Raw genomic sequence first — 24,484 nt, 5'->3', positions numbered from 1 at the left:
AAAAACGAGGTGTCTGTGGCCCTCCAGATGTTGTAGGACTGCAGCTCCCATCAGTCCCAACCAGCATTTTCAGCGGGCAGGAATGCAGGGAATTCTAATCCAGCACCCACAAGGTTCCTTGTCCCTGCTGTAAGAGAATTTCTTCAGTTTTTCCTCTTCCAAGAGGTCTTTTTGACCCTCCAGTGGTTGTTTGATTAAAATCCCATCATACATAAACATTGGTCTTGCTAGCTTGGGCTGATGGGAACTGGAGTTCAGGAACATCTACAGAGCCATGGGTTCTCCATCTTTGCTTTTTTCTACTGGGAAAGCAAGGTCACAAAACAGTAGCACACACATATACCACCTCCTCCTCCAAAGCCCTTCTGCAGGGTGATGCCAGTAGAGCCTTGGAAGGTTTTCAGATGAGACAATTTTTTTGCACAGATCCTCTGCTGCTGTGGGCCTATTTTATATAGGGGAAACTTCCAGATGTTGCTGGGCTCAAAGTTCCATTGGCCCCAGCGAGCAGAGATGATGGGAGCTGTAGCTCAGCACAGATTCCCCAACACCAAATCAGAATACATCAAGAAAGGCGAGGAGCCTTATATATGTGCTGAGTATGGTCACAATCATAATTCTCTGCCTTGATTTTGAAAGGCAGAAGACGACCAACATCTTTGCACTCTGTTTGGAAGATGGAATGAAGGACAGGGTTATTCAACCTTTGGATCTCCAGATGTTGTTGGACTGCAGCTCCCATCATCCCCAACCAGCTTAGTCAGTGATCAAGGATCTGGAGATGATCAGATGGAGACCCAAGGCTGAAGAAGGCTGGCGTAGGCTATACTGCACTAGATGGGACAATGGTCAGACTTAGTATAAGGCAGCTTTGTATGTTCCTAACTACAGCACTGAGGTTGAAGGAGCAATTACACTTCCATTCCATACCCAATTGCCACCCACCTTGAGTGACAGGAGCTAGTAAGTCACTGCAAGCTGTCAGTTGATCTCATGAAAGGAGGGCAAAATAACTGCTTCAGATAGCAGAATTTTGCCATCATAAAAAGGCAACAAATAACCAGTTCACTTATTTTGTTTCTTAATTACAACTGGGAGCACCATTTGGATCCCCCCCCCTTGTGCATCAAAAGATATTGGGTTGGCCCTGATGCTCAGAATAGATTCACGCTCAAGTCTTAGCATGAATGAAAGTGTAGCCTACACAGTGTTATAGCTGGCACAAATTCCTCCATTTATCTTTTTCTCCCTAATAATGGACTTGTACTCTCATCGTTACTTAAAGCACCATTCCTGTGGCGAAGGAGCAATTTCTTCTTGCGTCTTTGTGCCCCATGGGACTAAGTTCAGAATGAGCCAGCAGGCATTAATAATACCAATAATACTAAGAGTACAGTGCATTTTGGAGTGTTCAAAGCACTCCGCGTACATAATCTTATTATAATCCTTAAAGGAAACCTGTAAAATTGGGCAGCATTATTATCCCCATTTTGCAGATTAAGCAAGGCTGAGGCTTAAGAGAGAGCCGTTTGCCTGTGGCTACTAAATGAGTTCCTGGCAGAGACAAGATTTTATTCAAGGGGCCTCCTGATTCATGACTCTTAGCCACTATGATAGTGTCACAGTTTTAGCAGCTGGTAAAAGCTGAATGACACACAGATACTGTGACATGTTGTAGAGGGCTGTCACGTAATATCTAGATGAGTAAAATGGGGTATTTCTGTGATGGTGGAATATTTGCAATGGTGGAATATTTGCACTGCAAGGCAAGATAATACCATATTTTCTCAAACCTAATGCTCACTTTTTTTGGCCAAATTGCGAGAATTAAGGTGCACATTAGATTCGATGGCGCATTTACATTCGCCAAGAAATACTTTCTTTGGTTTCAAGGTTCTGAAAATGTGAGGTGCACGTTAGATATGATGGCGCATTAGACTTCAGTAAATATGGTATATCCTGCTGGATCACCAGTCATACTGCCCCGCATAGATCTGTCACTGCTGAGATTCTGGAGTTCAGCATATGTTATTTTCCTATGATGATTATTGTTATTTATTTTTTAAAAATACTTATATACCGCTATTCATTAAAAAAAGTCAAAAACAGTTATCAGATGTTACTTGATTACTGCTAGGAAGGGGAATCTTAGTAACAAGGGCCAAATGTGCTTCTCCCAGGCATCCATGTCTGGCCCTTGGGACCCCCAGGCCACACCCCTTTCTCCAAGCCACACCCATTACCAGCACTGCTTTGCACCCTCCTTGAGTGTTGTTACCTGGCTGGAATGTGGCCTTGAACTCTCATGATGCATCTGGCTTGTCTAGATGGGAGAAAGGAGGGGGTTTGAGTGTGCATAGAAACTAGTGCTCTACTGTGTAAAGGTAACTTTCACATTTGTTGCTCTGTCCACTAACGTGGCTCCTAGAAGACCACCCAGAAGGGTATGTGGCCCTTGGGCTGAGAGAATGTCCCTTTTTGCAAGATTACAGAAAAACTAAGCCCAAACTGGCATGGGGGAAGGAGTTGCTCCCCTTGGTCTTAATTCCTAACCTGTTTTAAAGGGCAGGGTCATTGGGCATCGATGGGCCGCTCTGAACCTGCTTAAAATAGCCACCTGTCCTGCAGGTCCATAGCATTTCCACACTAGAGGCAACCATTCAAACCAGCTCCCTGCTCTGCTTCAAGGGGCAGTCTGAACCAGACTCAGGCGGAGGCACAGTTCTCAAGCCCAGGGTGAAATGGCGCAACCTTTCAGGTCTGTCAGGCTCCCCACAATCTCCCTTTTCAGGGATTGCTGGTGTGCTGACTGCAGCGCTGTGGGCTGCGCAGTCTCTGGACGCAGCCACCTCCGGGCCTCTGCAGCTGGGAGCTTATCGAAGCAGGAGGCCCTTTCATGTCCTGCCGGCCCAGACAGGCAGATGAGCTGCCAGCAGGGGAGGGGGGCTGGCTGGCTGGCTGCTGAGCCAAAGCCTGTCCACAGATGACTGCAGGCTCCTGGCTGTGTGTACTTGAGGGGCTCTTGCATCAGACAAGAGGTCTGTAGCATAGGCTAGGGTTGCCACATTTCAAAAAGGAAAAGCCAAGGCATTCCGAAAGTTGTTGAGCTTTTCTTAGAGCTCCTTTTTTACGTGATTTTTTGATTGACTTGTCTAAGATCCAGGACAGAGTGCCAGATGTATGCCAACCCTAGCATACACACCTTCCTTGCAACAACCCTAGCTCCTCGTTTTTTATTGGGGTCCTGTGAGTTAGAGGAATCTTGCATAAGGCTCTCAACCAACTGAAAACTTGCATGCTTAATCTGGGTTCTAACCAGTTCACTGATAGGGTTTAAATTCCTTTACGGATTACAAAATGGTTACTACCCACTGTTGGAGGCAGTATGCCTCTGAATGCCAATTGCTGGGAACCACAGATGTGCTCAGGGGCTTCATCTGCCCCTCAGCCGAATCTCAAAAGCTGCCTGCATGGATCAAGTCAGACCTGGCAAAAGTGATCTTTTCCTTCTCCAGCAACCCAAATGGTGGGGGGGGGGGGAGAGAAAAAAGAGGTGCCAAAGTGAAGGAAAGAAAGTGGCAGGCAGAGAGCCAAGGAGAGGCTGTGTACACACCAGAAATTTAAAGCACATGGCCTCCCCCCCAGGAATTCGGGGAGCTGTTGCTTACCCCTCACAGAGCTATGCTTCCTACCACCTTTCAGAGACTACAGTTCTCAGGATTCTTTGGGAAGATTAATGTGTTTTCAATGTACAGTGTGCATGCAGCCAGAGAAAAGGAGATGGTAGAGAGAGGGGGGTAGAAAAGGTTACCTATCCTTACAGTAAGGAGACAGCAACAAATCACAGCTTAGGTCCTACCAAATAATAGGGCACAGACCCAACTAGGATTGTTGAAAGGGTGGCATGAGGTTTCTGAGTCCTTAAATCTGGGCAGCCCACTTGCCAGCCTCAGGCAAGGTGGAATGTGGCAACTGTTGTGTGTGTGAGAGAGTGTGCAGGAGTTGATTAAGCGAATGAAGCAGGAAAAGAGAGGCAGAGTGTAGGAACCAGCAGAGATGGGGGAAAATATAAGTTAAGGCAATGGAGGAAGCAACCAAGTGTACTCAATGAAAGCAGGACACCAGTGCAGTGGTGGTGGTGAAAATCTAATAAGTTCCAAAGGAAGCATGATCTCACAATGTTTGAGAAAACTCTGGCATAGGGAAGATCTATAGCTGAGGAGTGCATTACTCAGATAACAGGGTTAATTTCTTAAATAATCAGAAAGGCCCACACTGCTAGATTAACCGTGGATGAGCATTTCTTTCTTTTTTTTTTAATAATATTTATTAAAGATTTTCAAATATAACAAAAAAAGAAAAACATCCAAATTTAAGGCCTTAGTTTCAATATCATCTTTCCAGGACTTCCCCCTCCCCGCCCCCTCTTATATTCCAATTCTTTCAAATAGATTCAGCAAATTCTTACCCCAAATTTTAAAATTATTATCATTAACCCAATTTAAAAAATATTTCCCATCCCCTAAAATCGACCTGTTCCCTTCCACGAGTTCCCCTCTTTAATATAAGATACAGATTAACATAAAAAAATTAAAAAAAGAATAAAATATAATTTAACACCCTTTGGATTCCAAATTTCCCTCCCCCCTTTCCCGGTTGCGTTCCCAATGTCCATCAATATCTACTGTCTCCTGGAGCTCCCACATCTAAACCATAATCCTTCACCAGTCCGCTTTGCCGTCTTTTTAATAGTCTTTACCATCTTTTAATCATCTTTAATTTCAAATGTCCAATCTTGGAAGGGGTCTATCTTCCAGCTTTGTCCAGTTCTTGTTATTCTTGTTGTTCTCTCTTCTCCTCTTCCCCCCCCCCCTGCTCTCCTGCACAAATGTTCTAATTCCAAAAACCTTATAATTCCTCTACAGAGGCTTTGTTATTCAGGAACAAAACATTACATCAAGTCCCTTCCATTCTTCAATAGATAAGTCTATTGTCTCCTTTAGTGTGTAGACCTCTGTAGACAAAATAGTGTTCCATTTCTGCAGTTTCCCAGGGGATAAAAAGTCCGATTCAAATTCCATGCCAGCGATACTTGTAATAACCCACAGCTCCTCTAGAGGGATTATAGTAACTCAGTTTCATTCCCGATCTCATCCACCAGTCAAAGTAACTTATTATTCCTCGTTTTAAACAGTTTATATCCAATTTATAACAAATGTAACCAGCAAAGTCCTCGTAACAAAGTTCTCTTTTTGTTCTTCAGTTTTGGCAGCTCCTTTGACAGCTGTCAAAACCTCTATTTCTCCTCTCCAGGCGCTCTCACGGATCGCTCCGGGGTTTCCGGGGGGGGTTATATTTTAATTCACATTCCACTCTTCTCCTCCAGCCCAGCTTATAGTTTTCCATCGCGAAATTAATAACTTTATCAAAAAAAAAGGTTGCACTCGATCTTAGTTGTCAGGTCCTTTGCTTTAGCTCCTCTACAACAGGGGGGAGGTTGACTTCCTTTTTATACCTCCCCCGCTCGCTCCGAATTTAAGAAAAAATTTATTCCCCTTTTTAATCCAAATTCCGATTACTCACGGGTTATTCTTTTAAGTCCAGATTTTCAATGGAAGAAGTCAGCGCTCTCCGCCAAATGGCATGCGGCTTCACTCGGCAGGGGAAGCGGAGGACTCACAGCACCACCACCCCCCGTCACCCGCTCCGCAGCCTTTAAAAAGGCTCCTTCGCGTGGTCGGGGGGGCGCAAACGGTGCCCGCCGAGTCACCATGCCCATGGGTTTCAGCGCCCATGGTTTTGGGGGTCCCCGCGTTGCTGGCGCGGTAGAACCCAGCCCCTGCCAAGCAGACTCCCTCCGGAGCTCGGAGGGAGTCCGCCATTCGGCGATGGCGCCAATCCGGAAGTCCGTGGATGAGCATTTCTGTAGGCATATCATGAAAATGATGGTGTGCACAACAGGGTTGGGGAATAGTCTCACAAAACTACACACAAATCGCACCAGTCTTTGAGCTGGACATGTTTTTTCCAAGTTTTGCTTGCATTTCCAAACACAGGTTAGGCTCATGAGAACACATTTCTGCATTTCACACGGGAATGTTTTGAGGTTCTGAGGATCTCCAGGTCTTCTTCTACGGTCTTCCTTCCTCAAACAACTTGAAGCGTTGGCAAAGCCTACAGAGTCAAGTGGCAGCAGTGTGGTCCAATGGGCAGAGCACAGCAACAGGTCAGGAGATGCAGCTGAGTCTCTGTTGCTCTCTCTCTCTCTCCACCCTTCAGGACAGGTCGACAGAGGGTAGCCTCAGCCACCTTCTCCCTCAGCCTCAATGGGATGCTTTGTGGGAGCCCTGCAGTTCCTTCAGGCATCAGCAAGGCTTTGCAAACCAACCGCCCCAGCTTCCTTGTCCCTGATTGTGTTTTACAGTTATGAGCCTCGCCTGCGTAGGAGGCATCTAGCAAGGGAAGGCGGCCAACTCCGACTGGAGACGGAGATAAAAATCAGGTTTGCTTAGGGCTGAAGGCAAGCAGCCATATGCAACAGGGGCAGGGACGCTGCTGCCTCCTTGGCTCTGCAAATTCACTCCCCACCCCCACCCAAGAGGGTTTTTAAAAGAATGAGCTAGAAAGTCTGTAGGATGCACAGTGTGTGTGCTTTCTTACAGCTGGGGAGGCCCCCCCTTTGCAACTCTCCACCAGACAGGACATATCTCGACTGGGATGTGGCTGCAGAGCACAGGGTCAAGGGCCAGGCCCACTTGCTCCGTGATTATTAGGCACACTGTCCCGAGGCTTCTTGGAAAACGCTTCTCTTTGATACTGTCTTGTAGGCACTTCAAGCCCTAATCAGCCCAGCCCACTTGAAAGGGAGACACGCAACTCTTTGGAGACTGGGCCTTGTCACTGCCAGGATCTTCCTGATGAGAAGGACTGGGCTGCACTCTCACTGATATTGACCTCAGCCTGTATGTTTTGCAAACTGGGGATGTGCTCTGCAAGGTTTTAACCCTTTCCTTCTTTAGAACCTCAGCATCAATGAGGAATGAGACAAAAACAAGCAGCAGCAACCCACACAGCAGCAACCACCGAACCATAGCTGATGATGGAATTCAAAGCACTGGTTTGTCATCATGCCCACCCAAGCAACATGGAGATAGCAGGAAGCTTGAGGACAGTCATCTGAGATATTTATGGCAGGAAATCACCAGTATGTGCTGCTGAACAGCCACAAGTGCAATGAATAGCAGCTGCAGGCTGCCATAGTCCTGGGGTGTTAGTTCATTTGCTCTATCTCTCTCTGAAAGGCAGCACTCTGTTTCACAAAGAGAACCTGACAGGAAACCAGGAGTTGACAATTAAGCAGTGAGAGGTGTGTGTGTGTGTGTGTGTGTGTGTTGTGTGCAACAGTATGAAATGCGTGGTTCTCCACCTCCCTCTGGTGGCTGTTCATAACATAAGAACCCTGCTGGATCACTTCCCACTTGTGGTTCTCAGAGGCAGCTGGTATTCAGAGGCACACTGCTCCCACTACTACAGATGCTGGCCTCTGATACTTAAGAAAGAGAAAGAGAAATTGTTGCTAGCCCTACTCTGGGGCCCTTCAGCTGGTGGATTAGGATCCACCACTGGACAGCTTCTTGATTGCAACAGCAGAAAAAGTGGATCCTGAAATGCATGTTTGGGATGATGATGGGTCTCTGGAAACCAGGGTTCTCTTATTTATTTATTTATAAAAAATATGGTATTTATATATCACTATACAGAGGCATACCTCGGCTCCCTTGCACCTTTGCCTTTGGCAAGGAGCTGTATTGTTGCCTCTGAAGCAGGAGAGAACATGGACCAGAAATTCAAAAAGCTTGCTTTTTGTTGCCTTTTGCGCTCTGCCCGTTACTTCCTCTGTGGCCATTGGGGTTGGGTCTGTTCTCTTCTGCCTCACCACCTCCTCTATCAGTCCATCCGTCTGCCTGCCTGCCTCCACTTACCACTTTCCATTCTGCCTCCCTCCTTTCCTCCCTCCTTCCCTTCCTTCCTTCCTTCCTTCCTTCCTTCCTTCCTTCTTTCTCAACTTGAGTGGCATTGACCAAGAGCATGGCAAGCAAACTGTACCTTCTGTTTCTCCCAGAAGCAACCGCTAGAGGGATACAGAGAATTACACATTTTGAACAGGTAGGTAGCCGTGTTGGTCTACTGTAGTTGAAACAAAATTAAAAAATTGTATCTGAAGAAGTGTGCATACACACGAAAGCTCATGCCAATAACAAACTTAGTTGGTCTCTAAGGTGCTACTGGAAGGCATTTTTTTAATTTTGTTTGGACTATGGCAGACCAGCACAACTACCTACCTGTAACTAGAACTATGGAAGGCACCACATTGAGCTGCATGAAATGGAAGTCCATCAACCTCACCAAGAAAAAAAAGCAGTGTATCTGAAGAAGTGTGCATGCATACGAAAGCTCATACCAATAACATTTTGAACACTGAGGCACTATATAGTGTTTGGTCTTGTTTTCAATTAAAAGGTAAAGGTACCCCTGCCCATACGGGCCAGTCTTGACAGACTCTGGGGTTATGCGCCCATCTCACTTAAGAGGCCAGGGGCCAGCGCTGTCCGGAGACACTTCCGGGTCACGTGGCCAGCGTGACATCGCTGCTCTGGCGAGCCAGAGCCGCACACGGAAACGCCGTTTACCTTCCCGCTGGTAAGCGGTCCCTATTTATCTACTTGCACCCGGAGGTGCTTTCGAACTGCTAGGTTGGCAGGCGCTGGGACCGAGCAGCGGGAGCGCACCCCGCCGCAGGGATTCGAACCGCCGACCTTTCGATCGGCAAGTCCTAGGCGCTGAGGCTTTAACCCACAGCGCCACCTGCGTCCCAATTGTTTTCAATTATCAGAGTCTATTTTATGTTAGTGGCTATAATTGGCTTTGAAAGCCAAGTCAGGTAAAAATAAACAAAGAGAAGAAAAGTAGAAGAATAAACACAAACACTTTCCCACCAAAGCCCTAGAAATATAGGTTGCAAGGACAGGTCTACCACAAAGCAAGCAATATTAAGCAGGTTTTCTCAGGTGACAGATTCGTTTTCCTGCCTCCAACCTCCATTTAGTTTTTAAACTAGATAAATCAGTTCCATTCAAAAGGGAAGGTGTGGGTGTCTTCTTCATTTTTTCATTTCTCATGCAAAAAATTATAAGACCAGAGTTTACATTCTCTGCCGTAACTACACTAGTACTGTGTTGCATTGTCTGAAGCAGGAGTGCTAACATCACAATTTTTGTATGAATGATGCCCTCTTGTGGATGCACCACTTCAGTTGAAACATTAGGCTTTCTGCCCTAAAACTGAAATACAGTATGAAGTGAGCTGCCTCTCCCATGGAAATTCCTCAAAATGGGAAAATGAGATCTCGGTACCTGCATAATCTGCTTTCACAGAATAGTCCCTCAAAGGCATTTACCCTAAAGGTGCATGCTTAAAAGTGGTTGACTCTGAACTGGCAGTGAATGTGTTGCTTTCTCTCTGTGCAAATGACATGAACATTGTAATTTAGAAAATGAGACCTTTCTGGATAAGGAACTAAAGGAATTGATTCAACTGCCATGCCAAGTTTGAAAACAGGCATGTAAGACAGCAATTAATCTGCCATGATGATGCCACTCCTGCCAATAGAGCCATCACCATGTTTGACAACAAGGGGCACCAGCCAATCGCTAAGCAAAGGGCTGTGATGCATAAAATACTGTACATGGAATGTTATATGGAGGACCAGCATAAAAGACAAAAGCACGAAACAGTAGGTATGGCTGACCTCAGCATGGAGATGTACAAACAGGCAATACTGTGCTTTGCCTGTTGTGCAGTTGTTGGAGGTGTAGCACCTTTGAATGAAGGAAAGAAACTTGGCAGACTTTCCCATTGATTGACAGACTTGTACATCTTTAGCAACCTTTATTAACTGTCTCCCACACATAAAGAGGTCTGCAGTGCCTGGACTTGTTTCAGGCTCAACTTCATCAGTAAATTCAGTAAAGTGAAATAAACAAACAAACATGAAATAAACTTAGAGTAATGCAAGGTGTGGTCCCTGCTTCTCCGCTTGGCTCATTTACATCAGGCCTGGGAAACCACCAACTAACCAGCTACAAAGGTTATTTCTGCTAGAGATCATCAGGGTGGGACCTTGTTCAGAGGTGATTGCTGGACTCAACGTATGTTTTTTGTACTGCTGCTTGAATGATGTTCTTCTGCTTCTTTTGTTGTGTCCTATTATGGATTATTAGGAGATGGTTTAATCTTAGTGTATATGCATATGAGCTATGTTGATCAGTCTGTTATTTGTACATCAGTCTTCTTACAACGTGTAACTTGTAGTGAACTGCCATGAAATAATATGTTTTATTTCGTAAACTTTTCTGATCATGTGAGCAGAATGCTGCTTTCCATGGGGAAATGGTATACAAATAAGCTATGATGAAATCAGAAGAAGGAAGAAACTGCACGTACACCCCAACTCCTTAATTCTATGCTCAGCCTGCATGTTTGCAAATAAAAGCAAGTCTTACTATAGGCCTCCTTCCAAGGAGAACGCAAAACTATCCTGGCTGCACCTACTTGGAGAAGTGGGATGAGCGTGTTTAGAGTCCTTTTTGGCAGGGGTAGCTAACCTGCAGCTCACCAGATATTTTTGGACTCCCAGTATGGCCAGTGGTCAGGGATGATGATAGCTACAGCCCAGCAACAGCTGGAGGGCCACAGGTCTAGGTACCCTGGAGGGCCACAGGTCTAGGTACCCAGTAAAGGCTGCTCCATTAAGCTGAACAGAACACTTGCAATAAAAATAAGTGTTGCTTTAGTTTGGTTTAGATCTATGTTCTCAGGTTACATACACACATCATTCAGGCACATTATTTCTGGGCAAGTACCTGGTACATCTCTAGCAAAAGATTCCCTCCTCTCTAGGAGTTGTGTTGATAAGTGCAGAACAGGTTCATTTACAAGGGTTCCCAACAGTCACATTTGTTAACATATTTAACAGACGCATGATTGGGAGTGGAGGTGGGAGGATGACAATCTGCAGTGAGAGATGTGATGATGGAGATACTCCACCTGTTGTATTTCTGCCTGTTGTGTGTATGTTTAAATTACAGGTGCCCTCCTGGAACAAAGGTGGAAACTTTGATTATTATAGGCTGGGCAAGGTTGCTCAAGTTCAAGGGACACCCCAGAACAAAGGTTGGCCCTCTAAGGATGTCCTTGAGCCAAAATATCTGATAAGGGAACTTAATAATTCCCGTGGCTAATTATTGTCTGCAGAGTAGCAGGAGTGCTGGGAATACTTCGGAACAGGAGCTGGCTCTGGTGGACTGGAGCTAACATATCCGCAGCCGTACCTACTTCAAGGATCCCACTAAATCTGCTTTCATTGTCGGGTCTCAACTCTAAACGAGGAAGAAATTTCTCAAAGAATACAACCCTTGGTTCAACTGCAACTGAGATCCTGGAAATAATGGAACGTAGCCAATAGTAATTTCTGAAACAAACACAGAAATATTCATTAACTACTGGAACATTATCATTATCACTGCAGCTTACTGGGAGAGGTGAGGCAGTGGTGAAGTTGGCATGGTGCAAACACACCAGCAGAGCTAATTCGGTGCTCCTACCAGTGTGTTTGCACCACAAACCCTTCATTCCTTCCCCTCCCAATAAGCTGCAGCAATGCTGGTGACAGGAGGTCAGGAAAGTGCCACCCCCCATTGCCTGCTAACCAAAATTTTAGGCTTGTGCCTCAAGTGCTCTGGCACAATAAATCCACTTTAAAAAACCCACAACTTTGGCAATTAGGGCAGTGACAGGCAAGTGCACTAAAAGTGTGGGATAAACTTGATTAACGTGAAGACATATAAGCACTGCACAAACCAGTCAGGATGAATGCTCTTCCCTGCAAACGATTCAGAAAGTTTCTGGCAGAGACGCTCAATAAAGGCCGAACACAGCATATTCTATTTATGTTTGTTTTTAAACCATTGCTCCGCCCCAAGTGTTTAGCTGTGAGCCGCCTTGAGTCCCTGTCAGGAAAAAAGACGGGATATAAATAAATTCAATAATAACCTTCACTCCAGTTTTGTGCAAGCAAAAAATCATTGGCGGCGTGCAATAAAAAGGACGCCTGGAGGCGGAGGCGGCGCCCCCCCCCCCCGATAAGCACTGCTCCCAAGCAAGCAACTCGACGCCAAATCCAGGGCCACCGCTCAGGATGTGAAGTGGTTACTTCGCTTCTGCTTTGTCCCGTAACCATCTGCTGCAAAAGCACAATCGCTTATCGTCTCCAGCGCAGAAGGACTCAGTTGGATACGAAGGTTAGTTGCCTTTTAAATTTTGAAAAGAGGGTATGCAGTTACCTTTCCCGCAAAAGAAGCTTTTCCTGAAATACGCAAGCAGCTCCCGGCTCCTCCTCCTCTTCTTCTTGGCCTTCTTTAGGTCAGTCCCGCCCAGCTGGCCCCTCCCTCTCCCTCTCCCTCTCCTCTCCCTCTCCTCCCCCGCCTGACTTTCAGTCCGCGGGAGCCATGGCGAAGTTGGGAGGCTTCTCCGGGAGGCTGCTGCGGCGCTGCCTGGGGTCTCAGCCAGGGTCTCCGTGCCCCGATCTAGCTTGCAGAAGCGCATCCAGCGCCGCGGAGGCAGCTTCGGTCTCCCGGCATGAGGAGCGGCTGAAGCGGCCGGAAGAGTTGCCCGGGCCGGGGATCCTGGGATCCATCTATTGGCTCTTCGTGAGGGGCTATTTGCTCCACACGCACCTCCTGCAGGTGGGAGATGGTCGACGGTGGGGCACCTCGGGCAGTGGGGACGGGCAAGAGGGGGCATATCCCAAGGGATCTTACCTGGTGATCTCACCTGGCGTCGCCAAGGATCCCAGGTATATTCATGCCAGCTGAGCCAATCCGGAGCCAGGGACGTTGCCAGGTAGAATTTATATGAATCTATTCCTCTGGGAAGATGAGACTTAAAGCTGACGTCCTGCCAGCACTGTTGCCCAGTTGCCCTATAAGGAAGCTATCTATGTGTTGTTTTCAAGGAGGAGATTGGCAGGTGATCCTGTGCTCGTCATAAAACACCTGGTGCTTAGGGGGTCCAAAGATGCGCCCTGCCCAGGGCATTTAGGATGGTTAGGGGACTCACAGCCACTTTGGGACAGAAGCCTGGGCCCTCCAAGAACAAGAAAGCTGATATACCACATCTGGAAGTTAGTGAAGTAGTGTACAGCTGAAGAGGAGACTCTGTAAGAGCATTCGCTACAGAGTTTTTAATTGCTTTTTAAAGCATTGCTGGCAGCACAACATGTAGCCTGAATACGCACTCTGATATGTCTGCTCAGAAGTGAACTGGTCTTTGACCCTAATAAATTATTATTGTTATTATTATTTATTATTATTATTTATTACTATTACTCAGAAGCTCCAGTGAGGGAAATGGGCCTTACTCCCAAGTGAGAGGAGCTAGGACTGCAGCCTAAGTGTCTTTCCCCATCTGCCAATAATCTGATAGGCTTCTCTGAGATAAAACATTGTGCCTGCATTATGGTCCCAGCCTTTTTGAACCTATATTTCTGATCCTTCACTGCTAACACAAGTAATGCGTCATAACCCCCATTGATGCTTCAGATAACAACAGCTGACTTGAAGACAAGGAAGACTGAATGGACTATGAGTCTGTACTAGCAAGTAAACCAAAGTGAACCTTGGAGGCATGTGCAAAATAGCTGTGGGTGGGGTCAGTGGCGTAGGCGGGGTTGTCAGCACCCGGGCAAGGCAAGTAATATGCGCCCCCTAACCCGTGGATTTGCGCCCCCTAACCCTAACCCCCAAATGTTGCGCCCGGTAGCGGCCGGCCCCCCCTGCACCCCCACGCTACGCCACTGGGTGGGGTCATGATCTGCATGTTGCTTCATAAGGTCACAGGCACTGTGAGCTATAACTGAGCTGTTGTCTCATTCTGGTGCCTATGCTTTAAAATGAATGGAGAACCTATGGCCCCAGATGTTGTTGAACTACAACTTCCACCATCCCTGGCCATTGACCACGCTGGCTGGGGCTGATGGGAGCGGGAGTCCCAACAACTTCTGAATCCCTGTTCTGAAAGGATGTTAGAGGAATTAACACCAATAACCTAAGAACTGGAAAGGTGATCAGATAGCTAGGCATGGGAGGAGTTTGATCTACTGTGTGGCTTCAAATAATGAAGGAGGACCTAAAGGCAGGGCTTCCACTGCAGGGGGAAAAGTGTTGGCTACTCAAGGGCTGTGACTGAATCCATTCTTGGGAATTAATATTGGCCACATTCCAGTGACATTCGGGGTTCAAGGGTTCAGCAAAACAGTTGTTGTTGTTTAGTCGTTTAGTCGTGTCCGACTCTTCGTGACCCCATGGACCAGAGAACGCCAGGCACTCCTGTCCTCCACTGCCCCCCGCAGCTTGGTCAGACTCATGCTGGTAACCTCGAAAACACTATCCAACCATCTCATCCTCTGTCGCCCCCTTCTCCTTGTGCCCTCCATCTTTCCCAACATCAGGGTCTTCTCCAGGGAGTCTTCTCTTCTCATGAGGTGGCCAAAGTACTGGAGCCTCAGCTTCACAATCTGTCCTTCCAGTGAGCACTCAGGGCTGATTTCCTTCAGAATGGAGAGGTTTGATCTTCTTGCAGTCCATGGGACTCTCAAGAGTCTCCTCCAGCACCATAATTCAAAAGCATCAATTCTTCGGCGATCAGCCTTCTTTATGGTCCAGCTCTCACTTCCATACATCACTACTGGGAAAACCATAGCTTTAACTATACGGACCTTTGTTGGCAAGGTGATGTCTCTACTTCTCAAGATGCTGTCTAGGCCTATCATTGCCCTTCTCCCAAGAAGCAGGCGTCTTTTAATTTCGTGGCTGCTGTCACCATCTGCAGTGATCATGGAGCCCAAGAAAAACAGTAGCTCAGTCCAAAGTATACCAAGACAGAAAGTTTGAAGAAGGGGAAATAGTCTCCCTCACTTTCAGATACCTAGCCTGTGGTCCTCCAGATGTTGATCCCAGCCACAGCCAGGATGACTACTTTAGCTCAGCAGTTTAACAGGCTTGATTCCATACAAACTATAGTAGTAGGGAGGGTGGAGTAAGAGTTTCATAACCCAGCAGCAGCAGCAGATTTATTAGATTTCCTTGCCACAAAGTCCTAGGGCAGGTAACAGCCCTGTACAAATACAGTAACGAAAGGTGCCAAGAGATCACAAAGGGATAGGGAGCAAATCAGCTGGTGGATATGACAAAACTGGATAGCAAAAGTCAGTTCTCAGTGGCTGTTTTCAAGGTTTATAAAAGAATCAAGAAAACTCTAACTTGTGGCCATTAGTAAGCGGCCTATAGGCATGTTTACAAGTTTTGCAAACGTTTGGTTTTCCTGAAGGCTCTGTGAACTCAGCTAACACTAGATCTGCTGTGATGCAAGGAACAAAGGCTTTTTCTTTTCTTTTTTTCTTGTTTTTACAAACTGTTTCTTCTTGGGAAAGTTGCCAGTTCCCTAACATGAGAAATTGGTACAGCGAGAACATAGCTTCTTATGTGTCACTGCTTGTGAATTCTTCTGAGGTGAAAACTAGGGCCAAAGAACTCAAATGGTGGTTATTTCTAACCATTGAGGTGTGTTTGGTGTGAGGTCCTGTAACCAAGAGTTGACTACCGAAGCAATTCTGTGCATGGACTTTGCTTTGGAAGGAAGTTCCCCTGGGTTCAGTGGGCCTTATTCCTGTATGCATAGGACTGCAGCCTCAATTAAGGAGAGAGAGAGAGAGAGAGACAAAGAGAGAGAAAAACTATTATGTTCTCCTTAGAGTTTATCTATCTATGTGAAAGCCAGTCTCCAGGACTCATCACCCCCTCACATCCCCAAGAAACCGAACATAAGACTGTGGAAAAAGTAGCAGACTCTATCCTTAGAGGTTCCTATTAGGTTCTCTGCTTTAAGGTAAACATCTTGCAATGGGAAAGTCTGTAATTAGTATATCATGCCTGTCCTCCAAGTAGCTCAGAGCAGCAAACATAATTGCTGTTATATCCTGAAAACAATGCTGCAAAGTAGGTTAGACTGAGATTTAAGATTCAGTACAAACTCCATTTATGCCAGCCTTTGGAGAGATGGGACTGAATGGAGGCAGCCAGGTGGGGAAATGCTTGTGTCTTTCTGCCAGCACAAACCTCCAAATGGGTGAGATGCTAAAGGACCTTGAAGGGGGGGTAGGGGGAAGCTGTGTCAGCTTGGTGTCGGCTGAATATAAAGCTGTGCTCACAGCCAGTGCTGGCTAGTGGAGGAACTGATCTGGACCCTATTTGCCTGCTCCCCCTTCTTTTCTGCTGCTGTTACTGCTGCTGCAGTGAGTGTCCAGCCCATCATTCTTCAGAGCCTGGTTAGGATTGCTTCCTTAGTGACTGGCCTAAGTTCACACAGCCACATTTATGGACGAGTAGAGATTCGAACCCAGGTCTTGCCAGTCGTTTGTCACTCCGGCCACTATAGCATGCTGTCCCAAATCACACTGATTGTTAGAGAAGGGGCCACCCCCCAAAAATATTGTAATCAGGAGCAGGTACAGTGGTACAGTACCTCGGTTTATGAACTTAATCCGTTCCGCATATCCGCTCTTAAACCGAAACCATTCTTAAACTGAGGTGTGTTTTCCCTAATGAGGCCTCCCACTGCCGGTGCCCTTCCACCGGTCAGATTCCGTTCTTAGACCGAGGTAAAGTTTGCAAACTGGGACACTACTTCCGGTTTTGTGGAGTTTGTAAACTGAATAGTTCGTAAACAGGGCTGCTCTTAAACTGAGGTACCACTGTATTAGTTTTAGCGCACTCTAAAACGGGCCATCTCTTATCTAGGAAGAATGCCCTATAATAACCTGAGGAGAACAAGATCAAAGAGTCAGTAAGGATTTATTGATTACACTGGTTGAAAGCAACTATTGTGTAAGAAGTTCAACACCATCACCTGGTATTTACTGTAGTTATGAAATGGCAGAAGCAAAGCATCAAAGCCAGAGTGGTGGTGCTGTATTTCCTAACCAACCTTTGCCTGGGGCCCAGTTTACAGCTACTTCCAAAAATAAATAGAACTCCATGCTCTCACAGTGAGCCAGTGTGGTACTGTGCTTAGATTGTCAGACTAGGACCTGGGAGACAAGGGTTCAAATCCCCACTCAGCCATGAAGCTCACCTTAAGCCAGTCACTGCCTCTCAGCCTAACCTACCTCACAAAGTTGTTATGGGGATTAAATGTGGAGAACCATGTAGACTCCCCTGAGCTCCTTGGAGAAAAAGGTGGGATGTAAATGCTGGATCCCACTAGCCCAGATATTTAGTTGAATCCAGCCCCAAATATCTCCTCTTGTCCTGACTAAAACGTTGGGAGCGGGAGTGAAAATATTGGATATAAAGCAAGCTAGAAAACAGGGTAGTTAGAAGGCTGCAGAGCTGGCAACTTGCAGAAATGCCAAATAAAGAAGGGATTGAAACACTTTATTTTTTTACGTATAAATAAATAAATACATACATACATACCATAACATTTTCACACATTTAGAAAAAGGTTATTTCAAACCTTGAGACCTCCTTCCTTCCCTCCATGGGGTTCCAATTCTAAATTTTATTCCTGCATCTTTTACTGTAATCTATCTGATATATAATCATAGTATCCAAAATCATAGCTGTTATCACAGCTGGGCACTGCAGGAGGAACTTGGGGAAGACTCCAAAGGGACCCCAGAACTGAACTGAGGAATGCAAGCTCTAAACTAAGCAAAACAAATGAAAATGGCAGGATGTCCTTGCTGAGAATGAAGTGGTGTGATGCTTCTAGGTGTATATGGCATTTTCCTAACCAGCATGTGGACTTAATTATTGCCCTCAGCAATAAGGGCAGTCATGCAAACATTTATGATTATTCAGAATGGGCTGGTGTCAGGGCTAATCCCACTGACTGTCTGTGTCTCTTCCAGGTCATTTCCAGGAAGAAGTATGGCCCCATTTGGCGATCTCGGTTTGGCTCTTATGTTAACGTTAATATTGGCAGTCCTGAAGTCCTCGAGCAGCTGTTGCGTCAGGAGGGGAAGTATCCCATCCGAAGTGACATGGCCCTCTGGAAGGAGCATCGGGACGTACGGCACTTGGCCTATGGCCCCTTCACTGAGTGAGTGTGTGAAGCGTTCCATCCCATAACCTGTCGCTACTGTGTGGGCATATCAAGGGCAGTATTTACAGAAGCAAGGGGAGGCATAGTCTTTGCATAGCATGCATTTTATTTTTCTATGATGGTTTGATATTTCCAAGGCTGTGTATAATGTAGACTTTTAATTTTTTTAAAGAGTGGGAAAAAGCAGTTAAATTCTACAATTTGATTCAATGAATCAAATTTGCACACTTGGATACTTTGTATAATTTGTTCCGGCAATTATGGGAAAGGCACAGTGCTTTCAGGGCACACTTACATCTGGAATGGAACAGAAAAGCACATTCCAGATACCTTATCTCCAGCTCCTCGCACTGGTGTGGATGGCAAGGTGTGGCATAGGTGTGCCTCTCCCTGTCAACCAAACGAACAGGCTAGCCATTGTAGGCTAAAGGATTTCTTAAGTGATGAAAGGGTTTCCAAAACCCTCCTATTCCCTGCAGTCAGGGCTGCCTAAACATGCCCTGTGGCAGAGAGGGTTGGACTGTAACTCCCATTATCCCTGGCCATTGACTATACTGACTGGAGCTGATGGGAGCCCCACAACATTTGGAGGGTCACAAGTTTCCTATCAATGAGGAGTGATTCCAGAGCAAAACCATGAGCCGATACTGGCAAACTGAGAAATATTCCAAGGGATATTTGTTGTGGGAGAGGAAGGGAAAGGAGATTGTTAGCCGCTTTGAGACTCCTTAGGGTAGTGATAAAGCGGGATATCAAATCCAAACTCTTCTTCTTCTTTCTTACATGGATCCAACTGTCTCTCTCCTCAGGGATGGAGAGCGGTGGCACTGCCTGCGGCAGGTGCTGAACAAGAGAATGCTCAAACCTACAGAGGCCGTTTTGTATGCGGGTGCTATCAATGAGGTGGTGTCAGACCTGATGGTGTTTCTGGAGAATGAGAGAAAAAAGAGTCCGTCAGGGATGGTGGTGCAAGATATGGCCAGTGTATTGTACCGATTTGCCTTGGAAGGTGTGTGGACAGTTACAATGCTGTAAACAATTTCATTTCAGTGATTATTCTGTTATTCTCATCGTACAGCTGATGGGTAGGTGGAAGAGGAGCTGTTCAGGTGTCAGGTAGGTCTAGGTGTGACCCCATGCATGTGAAGGAAATCTTTTGATTATGGGCCCCACTGAACCTGACATTACATGCATTGTTTCATTTCATTGCGGCAGCTAGACTGGTGACTGGGAGTGGCCGCCAAGACCATATAACACCGGTCCTGAAAGACCTACTTTGGCTCCCAGTACGTATCCGGGCACAATTCAAAGTGTTGGTGCTCACCTTTAAAGCCCTAAATGGCCTCCATTCAGTATACCCAAAGGAGCATCTCCACCCCATCATTCAGCCTGGACACTGAGGTCCAGCTTCGAGGGCCTTCCAGCAGTTCCCTCACTGCAAGAAGTGAGGTTACAGGGAACCAGGCAGAGGGCCTTCTAGGTAGTGGCGCCTGCCCTGTGGAATGCCCTCCCATCAGTTGTCAAAGAAATAAACAACGATCTGACTTTTAGAAGACATTGGAAGGAAACCCTACAGGGAGAAATTTTTAATATCTAATGTTTCACAATTGTTTATGTGCTGTAAGCCGCCCAGAGTAGCTGGGGAAACCAGCCAGATGGGGTATAAATAATAAAATTATTGTTGTTGTTATTATTATTCATTGACTAGTTGACTTGAGTGGGGCTAAGCACCAGCAACTGATTACAGGATTCAGCTTAAGAAGGTTTTCCATTTTCCATTTAATAACCCCAAATGTTATTTTTTTTATAAAAACATTCTCTCTCTCTCTTTTAAAGCAACACTTTCCCCCTCTGCATGTAAGAGTAAGAGGGGGTAATCAGGAGAGAACAACTTTTTCCTAAAATACTAACCAATTCAAAATGTTTTTCTTTAAAAAATAATAATCAGGAAGTGTATACCTTGTTTAATCTAGCACTGGGGAAATCTATGGCCCTTCAGAAGGTGCTGGACTCCAACTCCTATCAGCCCCAGCCAGCATGGCCAACGATCAGGAATGATGGGAGCTGTAGTTCAGCAACATCTGGAGAGCCACAAGTTCCCCACTCCAGAAAGCAGACCAACTCTGTGGGGAGTATAGTCAGATGAAAAATGGCAAAGGAAGGGATAGTTAGAAGTTTTTGTGTCTGTCACAATGGGGATCCATGTTTTTGGTGTTAATGTGTAACAGCTTGTCCTGAAAAGTCCAGTCTTTTAAAAGTACACAACTTGTGGCTGGATAGACACTGCCATCCCTGGAGAGATAGGCAAAAATAAAAAAAAATTGCCCAGCTAAACGTGGCAGCCATCATATACCCTCCTCTCCCAGCAGCCAAGCTCATTCCAATACTTTTGGTCTGACAGTCCACAATTAATATATTGTTCCAAGTACAAGCAAACCCTTTGGAGATATTCTTTCTAATGTGATTCTAGTTCTGTGATGGGATATCAGGGCCGTTTCCTCAAGTCTTCCCATCTGTGCTTTCTGCTTCCAGGCATCTCCTACATCCTATTTGAGACCCGCATTGGCTGTTTGGAAAAGCAGATCCCTGCTGAAACACAGAACTTTATCCATGCAATTGGGTACATGCTGAAGAACTCCATCTTTGCTACTATCCTGCCCAAGTGGACCCGGGATGTGCTGCCTTTCTGGAACCGTTATCTGCAGGGCTGGGACACAATCTTTGCCTTTGGTATGTCAAGAGTGGGGACAACTCTGGAATTACCAGTCAATCATCCCTCACTTTCTCCCTTGAGAGTGGGAAGATTCGTAATCTAAGCTTTCTCAAGTGCCTGTGGCAGTAGGCCAAGAAGTCAAAGGTGAGTGGTAGATATCCGGCCCACGTGGTAAATGCTGTCATGAATAGTCCCAGGATTGTGTCCCCATGGTAACAGTAGGCCAAAGGTGAGTGGTAGATACCCAGCCTGTGTGGAGGATGCAGGAATGATCAGGCCAGACCTGTGTTCTCATGGTAACAGATGCTATTTAATTACTCCAGGGAAAAAGCTGATTGATCAGAAGATGCTGGAGGTTGAGAAGTCTCTGGAGAAGGGTGAGGTTGTCTCAGGCTACCTAACTTACCTACTGTCCAGTGGGCGGATTAGCCATGAAGAGATATATGGCAGCATAGCTGAGCTACTCCTGGCTGGTGTAGACACGGTAGGATATTGACTTCTTAGCTTTCCTTACTTGAGTGCCCACCCCAAAATGTGATGACCAAAAACGCAGCTTACAAGCAATATCACACTACATAAATAAAACAAACCATCAGGAACCAACCCACAGAGCAGTTGGTGTTAGGTGGCTCTTGGGTGGGGGGTGGAGGACCATGATGTCTCCTTGCCCTGCATCCCTCAATACACGTTTTTTTAAAAAAATATGGGAAATGTAAAAATATAGCAAACTGCTGTGTTCCTTCATGATAAGCTTTTGGAAGAGATTTGACTGCCACAGGCTAGTCACTGTCTGATTCTTTGGGATGGTCACATATATCATTCCAAGATTTTCTCCTGCATTTGCTGCCTGGATGTAGCATCTTCACCGCTTTGCTTTGCCCTTTCAGACATCAAATACCCTTTCATGGGCCATGTATCACCTGGCCAGAGACATGGAGGTCCAGGAAGCCTTATACCAGGAGTTGATCAGTGTGGTACCCGAAGATCAGATCCCTGAGGCCAAGGACCTCACCAGGATGCCGCTGCTTAAGGCAGTGATCAAGGAGACGCTTAGGTAAGGGGCCTTTCTCATTGTTCCAAGGAGCAAGAACACAGGCCTGGACTTTGTGGCTCCCGGGGCTTCATCTTGCCCAGAGTGGTTCCACCCATTTCCCATTTATGCTTCTGTAGCTTCTGAAGAGCCTTCCTTTGTTCTGATGCACAGTGACAGCCCTCCCTCCACTAATGTCCTTATAGGCTTTACCCTGTGGTCCCCGCCAATGCCCGAATCATCGCAGAAGACGATGTTGTTGTTGGAGGATACAAGTTTCCAAAGAATGTGAGTAGTAATGTATTCCTGATGTTGCAACTCGAGGCATTTGTTAGTGGCCAGAAGTGGATGTGGAATAAAAGGGATGGGGCTGTCACTGAATTTTGACATATAGGCAGTTCATGAAGGGAAAAAACAACAGTGGGGGAATGCAAGACTTGAACTAGGTGAAGGCTGTATGTACATATGTCAGAATGGGTTAGCATTGGTTAAGCTGCCCTGATGGGAAATGGTAAACTGCATGGCAAGAATATTGCTTTGCCACCAGCCCTCATGTTGCTATGGGGAATCGACTGTCGGAGAGCAAAGTCTTTGTCATTTGCTAACTCTCTGTGCTTCCCACTGGCCCCTCCAGACCCTCTTTGTTTTGGCCAATTACGCTCTCTCGCATGATGAGTCCAGCTTCCCGGAACCAGAGCGCTTCCTGCCACGTCGCTGGCTGCGAGATCAGAGGGACTTGCCTCCCCACCCCTTCAGCTCCATCCCCTTTGGCTATGGGGTGCGTGCTTGTCTGGGGCGCCGCATCGCTGAGCTCGAGATGCATTTGGCTCTTGCCAGGGTGAGTTACTTCTGTGGGGGCAGAGGGGGTATCCATTGGGAAGAAGGGCAGAATATGAATACAGTATAATAAACAAACAAGAAATAGGGCAATGCTGTGGCCCAAGAGGTCATCACAGCTGTAGGCATATTTGATTACTTGTGTTTGGTGGGTGGGAATGAAGCTTTGCCCCAAAATAAGTCAAGCTTTTCTCTTTCCAGCTTATCCGGATATTCTTAATCAGACCAGGTCCACGGTGTACAGAGGTGAAGCCCCTCTCTCGGATTGTGCTTGTTCCTGACAGACCCATTGACCTGGAGCTTCTTGACAGACGGACAAAGCATTAAGACAGTGGTGGGGGGGTCACAAGCCCATGGACTGGATCAAGCCCTCCAAGACTATTTGTAGTGGTCCATCTGCCCCACCTTCCTCCCCGTTGCAATGCTGGGCTGAAGAGGAGAGGTTCAAAGCTCTCCACCAAGCCCCGGATATCTCGTTTCTCTTCTGTGTGTATGCGAGTGAGAGTGTGTGCTGTGTACTGAGTTTGTATACCTGTGGGGCGAGTCTGTGTTTGGTGGCCATTTTGGCACTGATGGCTGCTAGAATGTGGCCCACAAAGGGTTGGCCAACTCTGAATGTAGCCCTCAGACCAAAACACTGGGTTGCCCATGCTTTAAGCAAACCTTGATCACCACTCCTGAACTTCGTCTGGATAGACTGTGAAGACTTAACATCAACCTTGTTTGTGCCTTGGCTGATCATCTGGTGGATCTCCCTGTACCCAAATCACCTCTGATACCATTTACTGATACCATTTACTGGTATCAGATTGCTCTGCAATCTTCTCCTGTGAATCCTTGCAAAGCTTTGCACCACATTCTGTGCCTGATTGACTCTTTCGGTGGATCTGAGGAGTGGGGGGTGGGGTAGGAGTAGTTACTGTTAGCCAGTGTCCCTCAGAACTAGCTGACTGATTGCGTCGACTTTTCTCTTCCCTGGGTTCCCAATACTCAGGTGTTTAAGAATGAAATTGTCACAGCTTGGTGGTGGCTATTAAAATCCTTGCTTCTACCCTACAACATGCAATCTTCTTTTTTTGATGGAGCTATCGTTTCTGGTGTGTTTGTGCACGCACTCAGCAGTCTTTGGTCTGAAAAAGTTTTTCCACCCATGTGCCACAATATATTTCTTATTTGTTTTTTAAATTTAATCCCACTTAATTTTCAAACGAATTCCAGCCATATCAAAATGTAATAGTTAAGTATTTCACATAATCCTGGAATGGCCCCTATTATTGTAAGTGGGATCTGGCTTTAAACCCTGTACACAATGTTCGTGGGCATAGCCAGGATTCATGTTGGGGGTGGGCTGTCTTCATGTTAGGGGGGCGGGCAGCTGCACCCATGACAATGTTCTCAGACCCAGATGGCTGCCAGGCCTCTCACTTTCTGCTTTCAAGAGTGTGGTATTGCTAGCTGAACACTGCTAGTCTGGATGAAGCACCCTGCTCCCCCAGCCCAGGGTTTGCCACTCACAGCACTTTCCTCCTTTGGACTTGGCCTGCCCTTATTAGGATAGCTCTGCAGCTGAAAAGATGGCTGGAGGAAAGCTGGCAGGCGCTGAGGAGCATCCGGTCCAGAATAAATCATCCTTAAAGATGGGAGTGAAACTGTTTGATACTGTGTTGCCCAAATAGGGGTGG

General features: G+C 46.4%; 1 protein-coding gene and 1 long non-coding RNA gene across 3 annotated transcripts; one reads left to right on the top strand and one right to left on the bottom strand.

The window, feature by feature from the left end:
• Positions 1-10,799: 10,799 nt before the first annotated feature.
• On the bottom strand, positions 10,800-13,685 carry LOC307221280. Of its 2 annotated transcripts, none has more exons than XR_013841331.1 (3): positions 12,879-13,685; positions 11,920-12,068; positions 10,800-11,530 (listed from the first exon to the last, which is right to left on the bottom strand). It is a non-coding gene; the product is annotated as an uncharacterized lncRNA (long non-coding RNA). The 2 variants fall into 2 exon arrangements; XR_013841332.1 differs by lacking the exon at positions 12,879-13,685 and adding an exon at positions 12,402-12,465.
• CYP27A1 (cytochrome P450 family 27 subfamily A member 1) lies at positions 12,530-23,861 on the top strand. Its single transcript, XM_079985697.1, has 9 exons — positions 12,530-12,803; positions 18,029-18,219; positions 19,032-19,231; positions 20,755-20,952; positions 21,259-21,419; positions 21,823-21,989; positions 22,172-22,253; positions 22,600-22,803; positions 23,004-23,861. The coding sequence occupies exons 1-9, from the start codon at positions 12,567-12,569 to the stop codon at positions 23,127-23,129; spliced, it is 1,566 nt and encodes a 521-aa protein (XP_079841823.1). The 5' UTR covers positions 12,530-12,566; the 3' UTR covers positions 23,130-23,861.
• The last annotated feature ends 623 nt before the right edge of the window (positions 23,862-24,484 follow it).

This window comes from Podarcis cretensis (assembly GCF_951804945.1).
Source record: "Podarcis cretensis genome assembly, chromosome: 1".
NCBI lineage: Eukaryota > Metazoa > Chordata > Lepidosauria > Squamata > Lacertidae > Podarcis > Podarcis cretensis.
The sequence above is the reverse complement of the archived record's forward strand: the minus strand, read 5'-3'. Positions and strand labels throughout refer to the sequence as shown.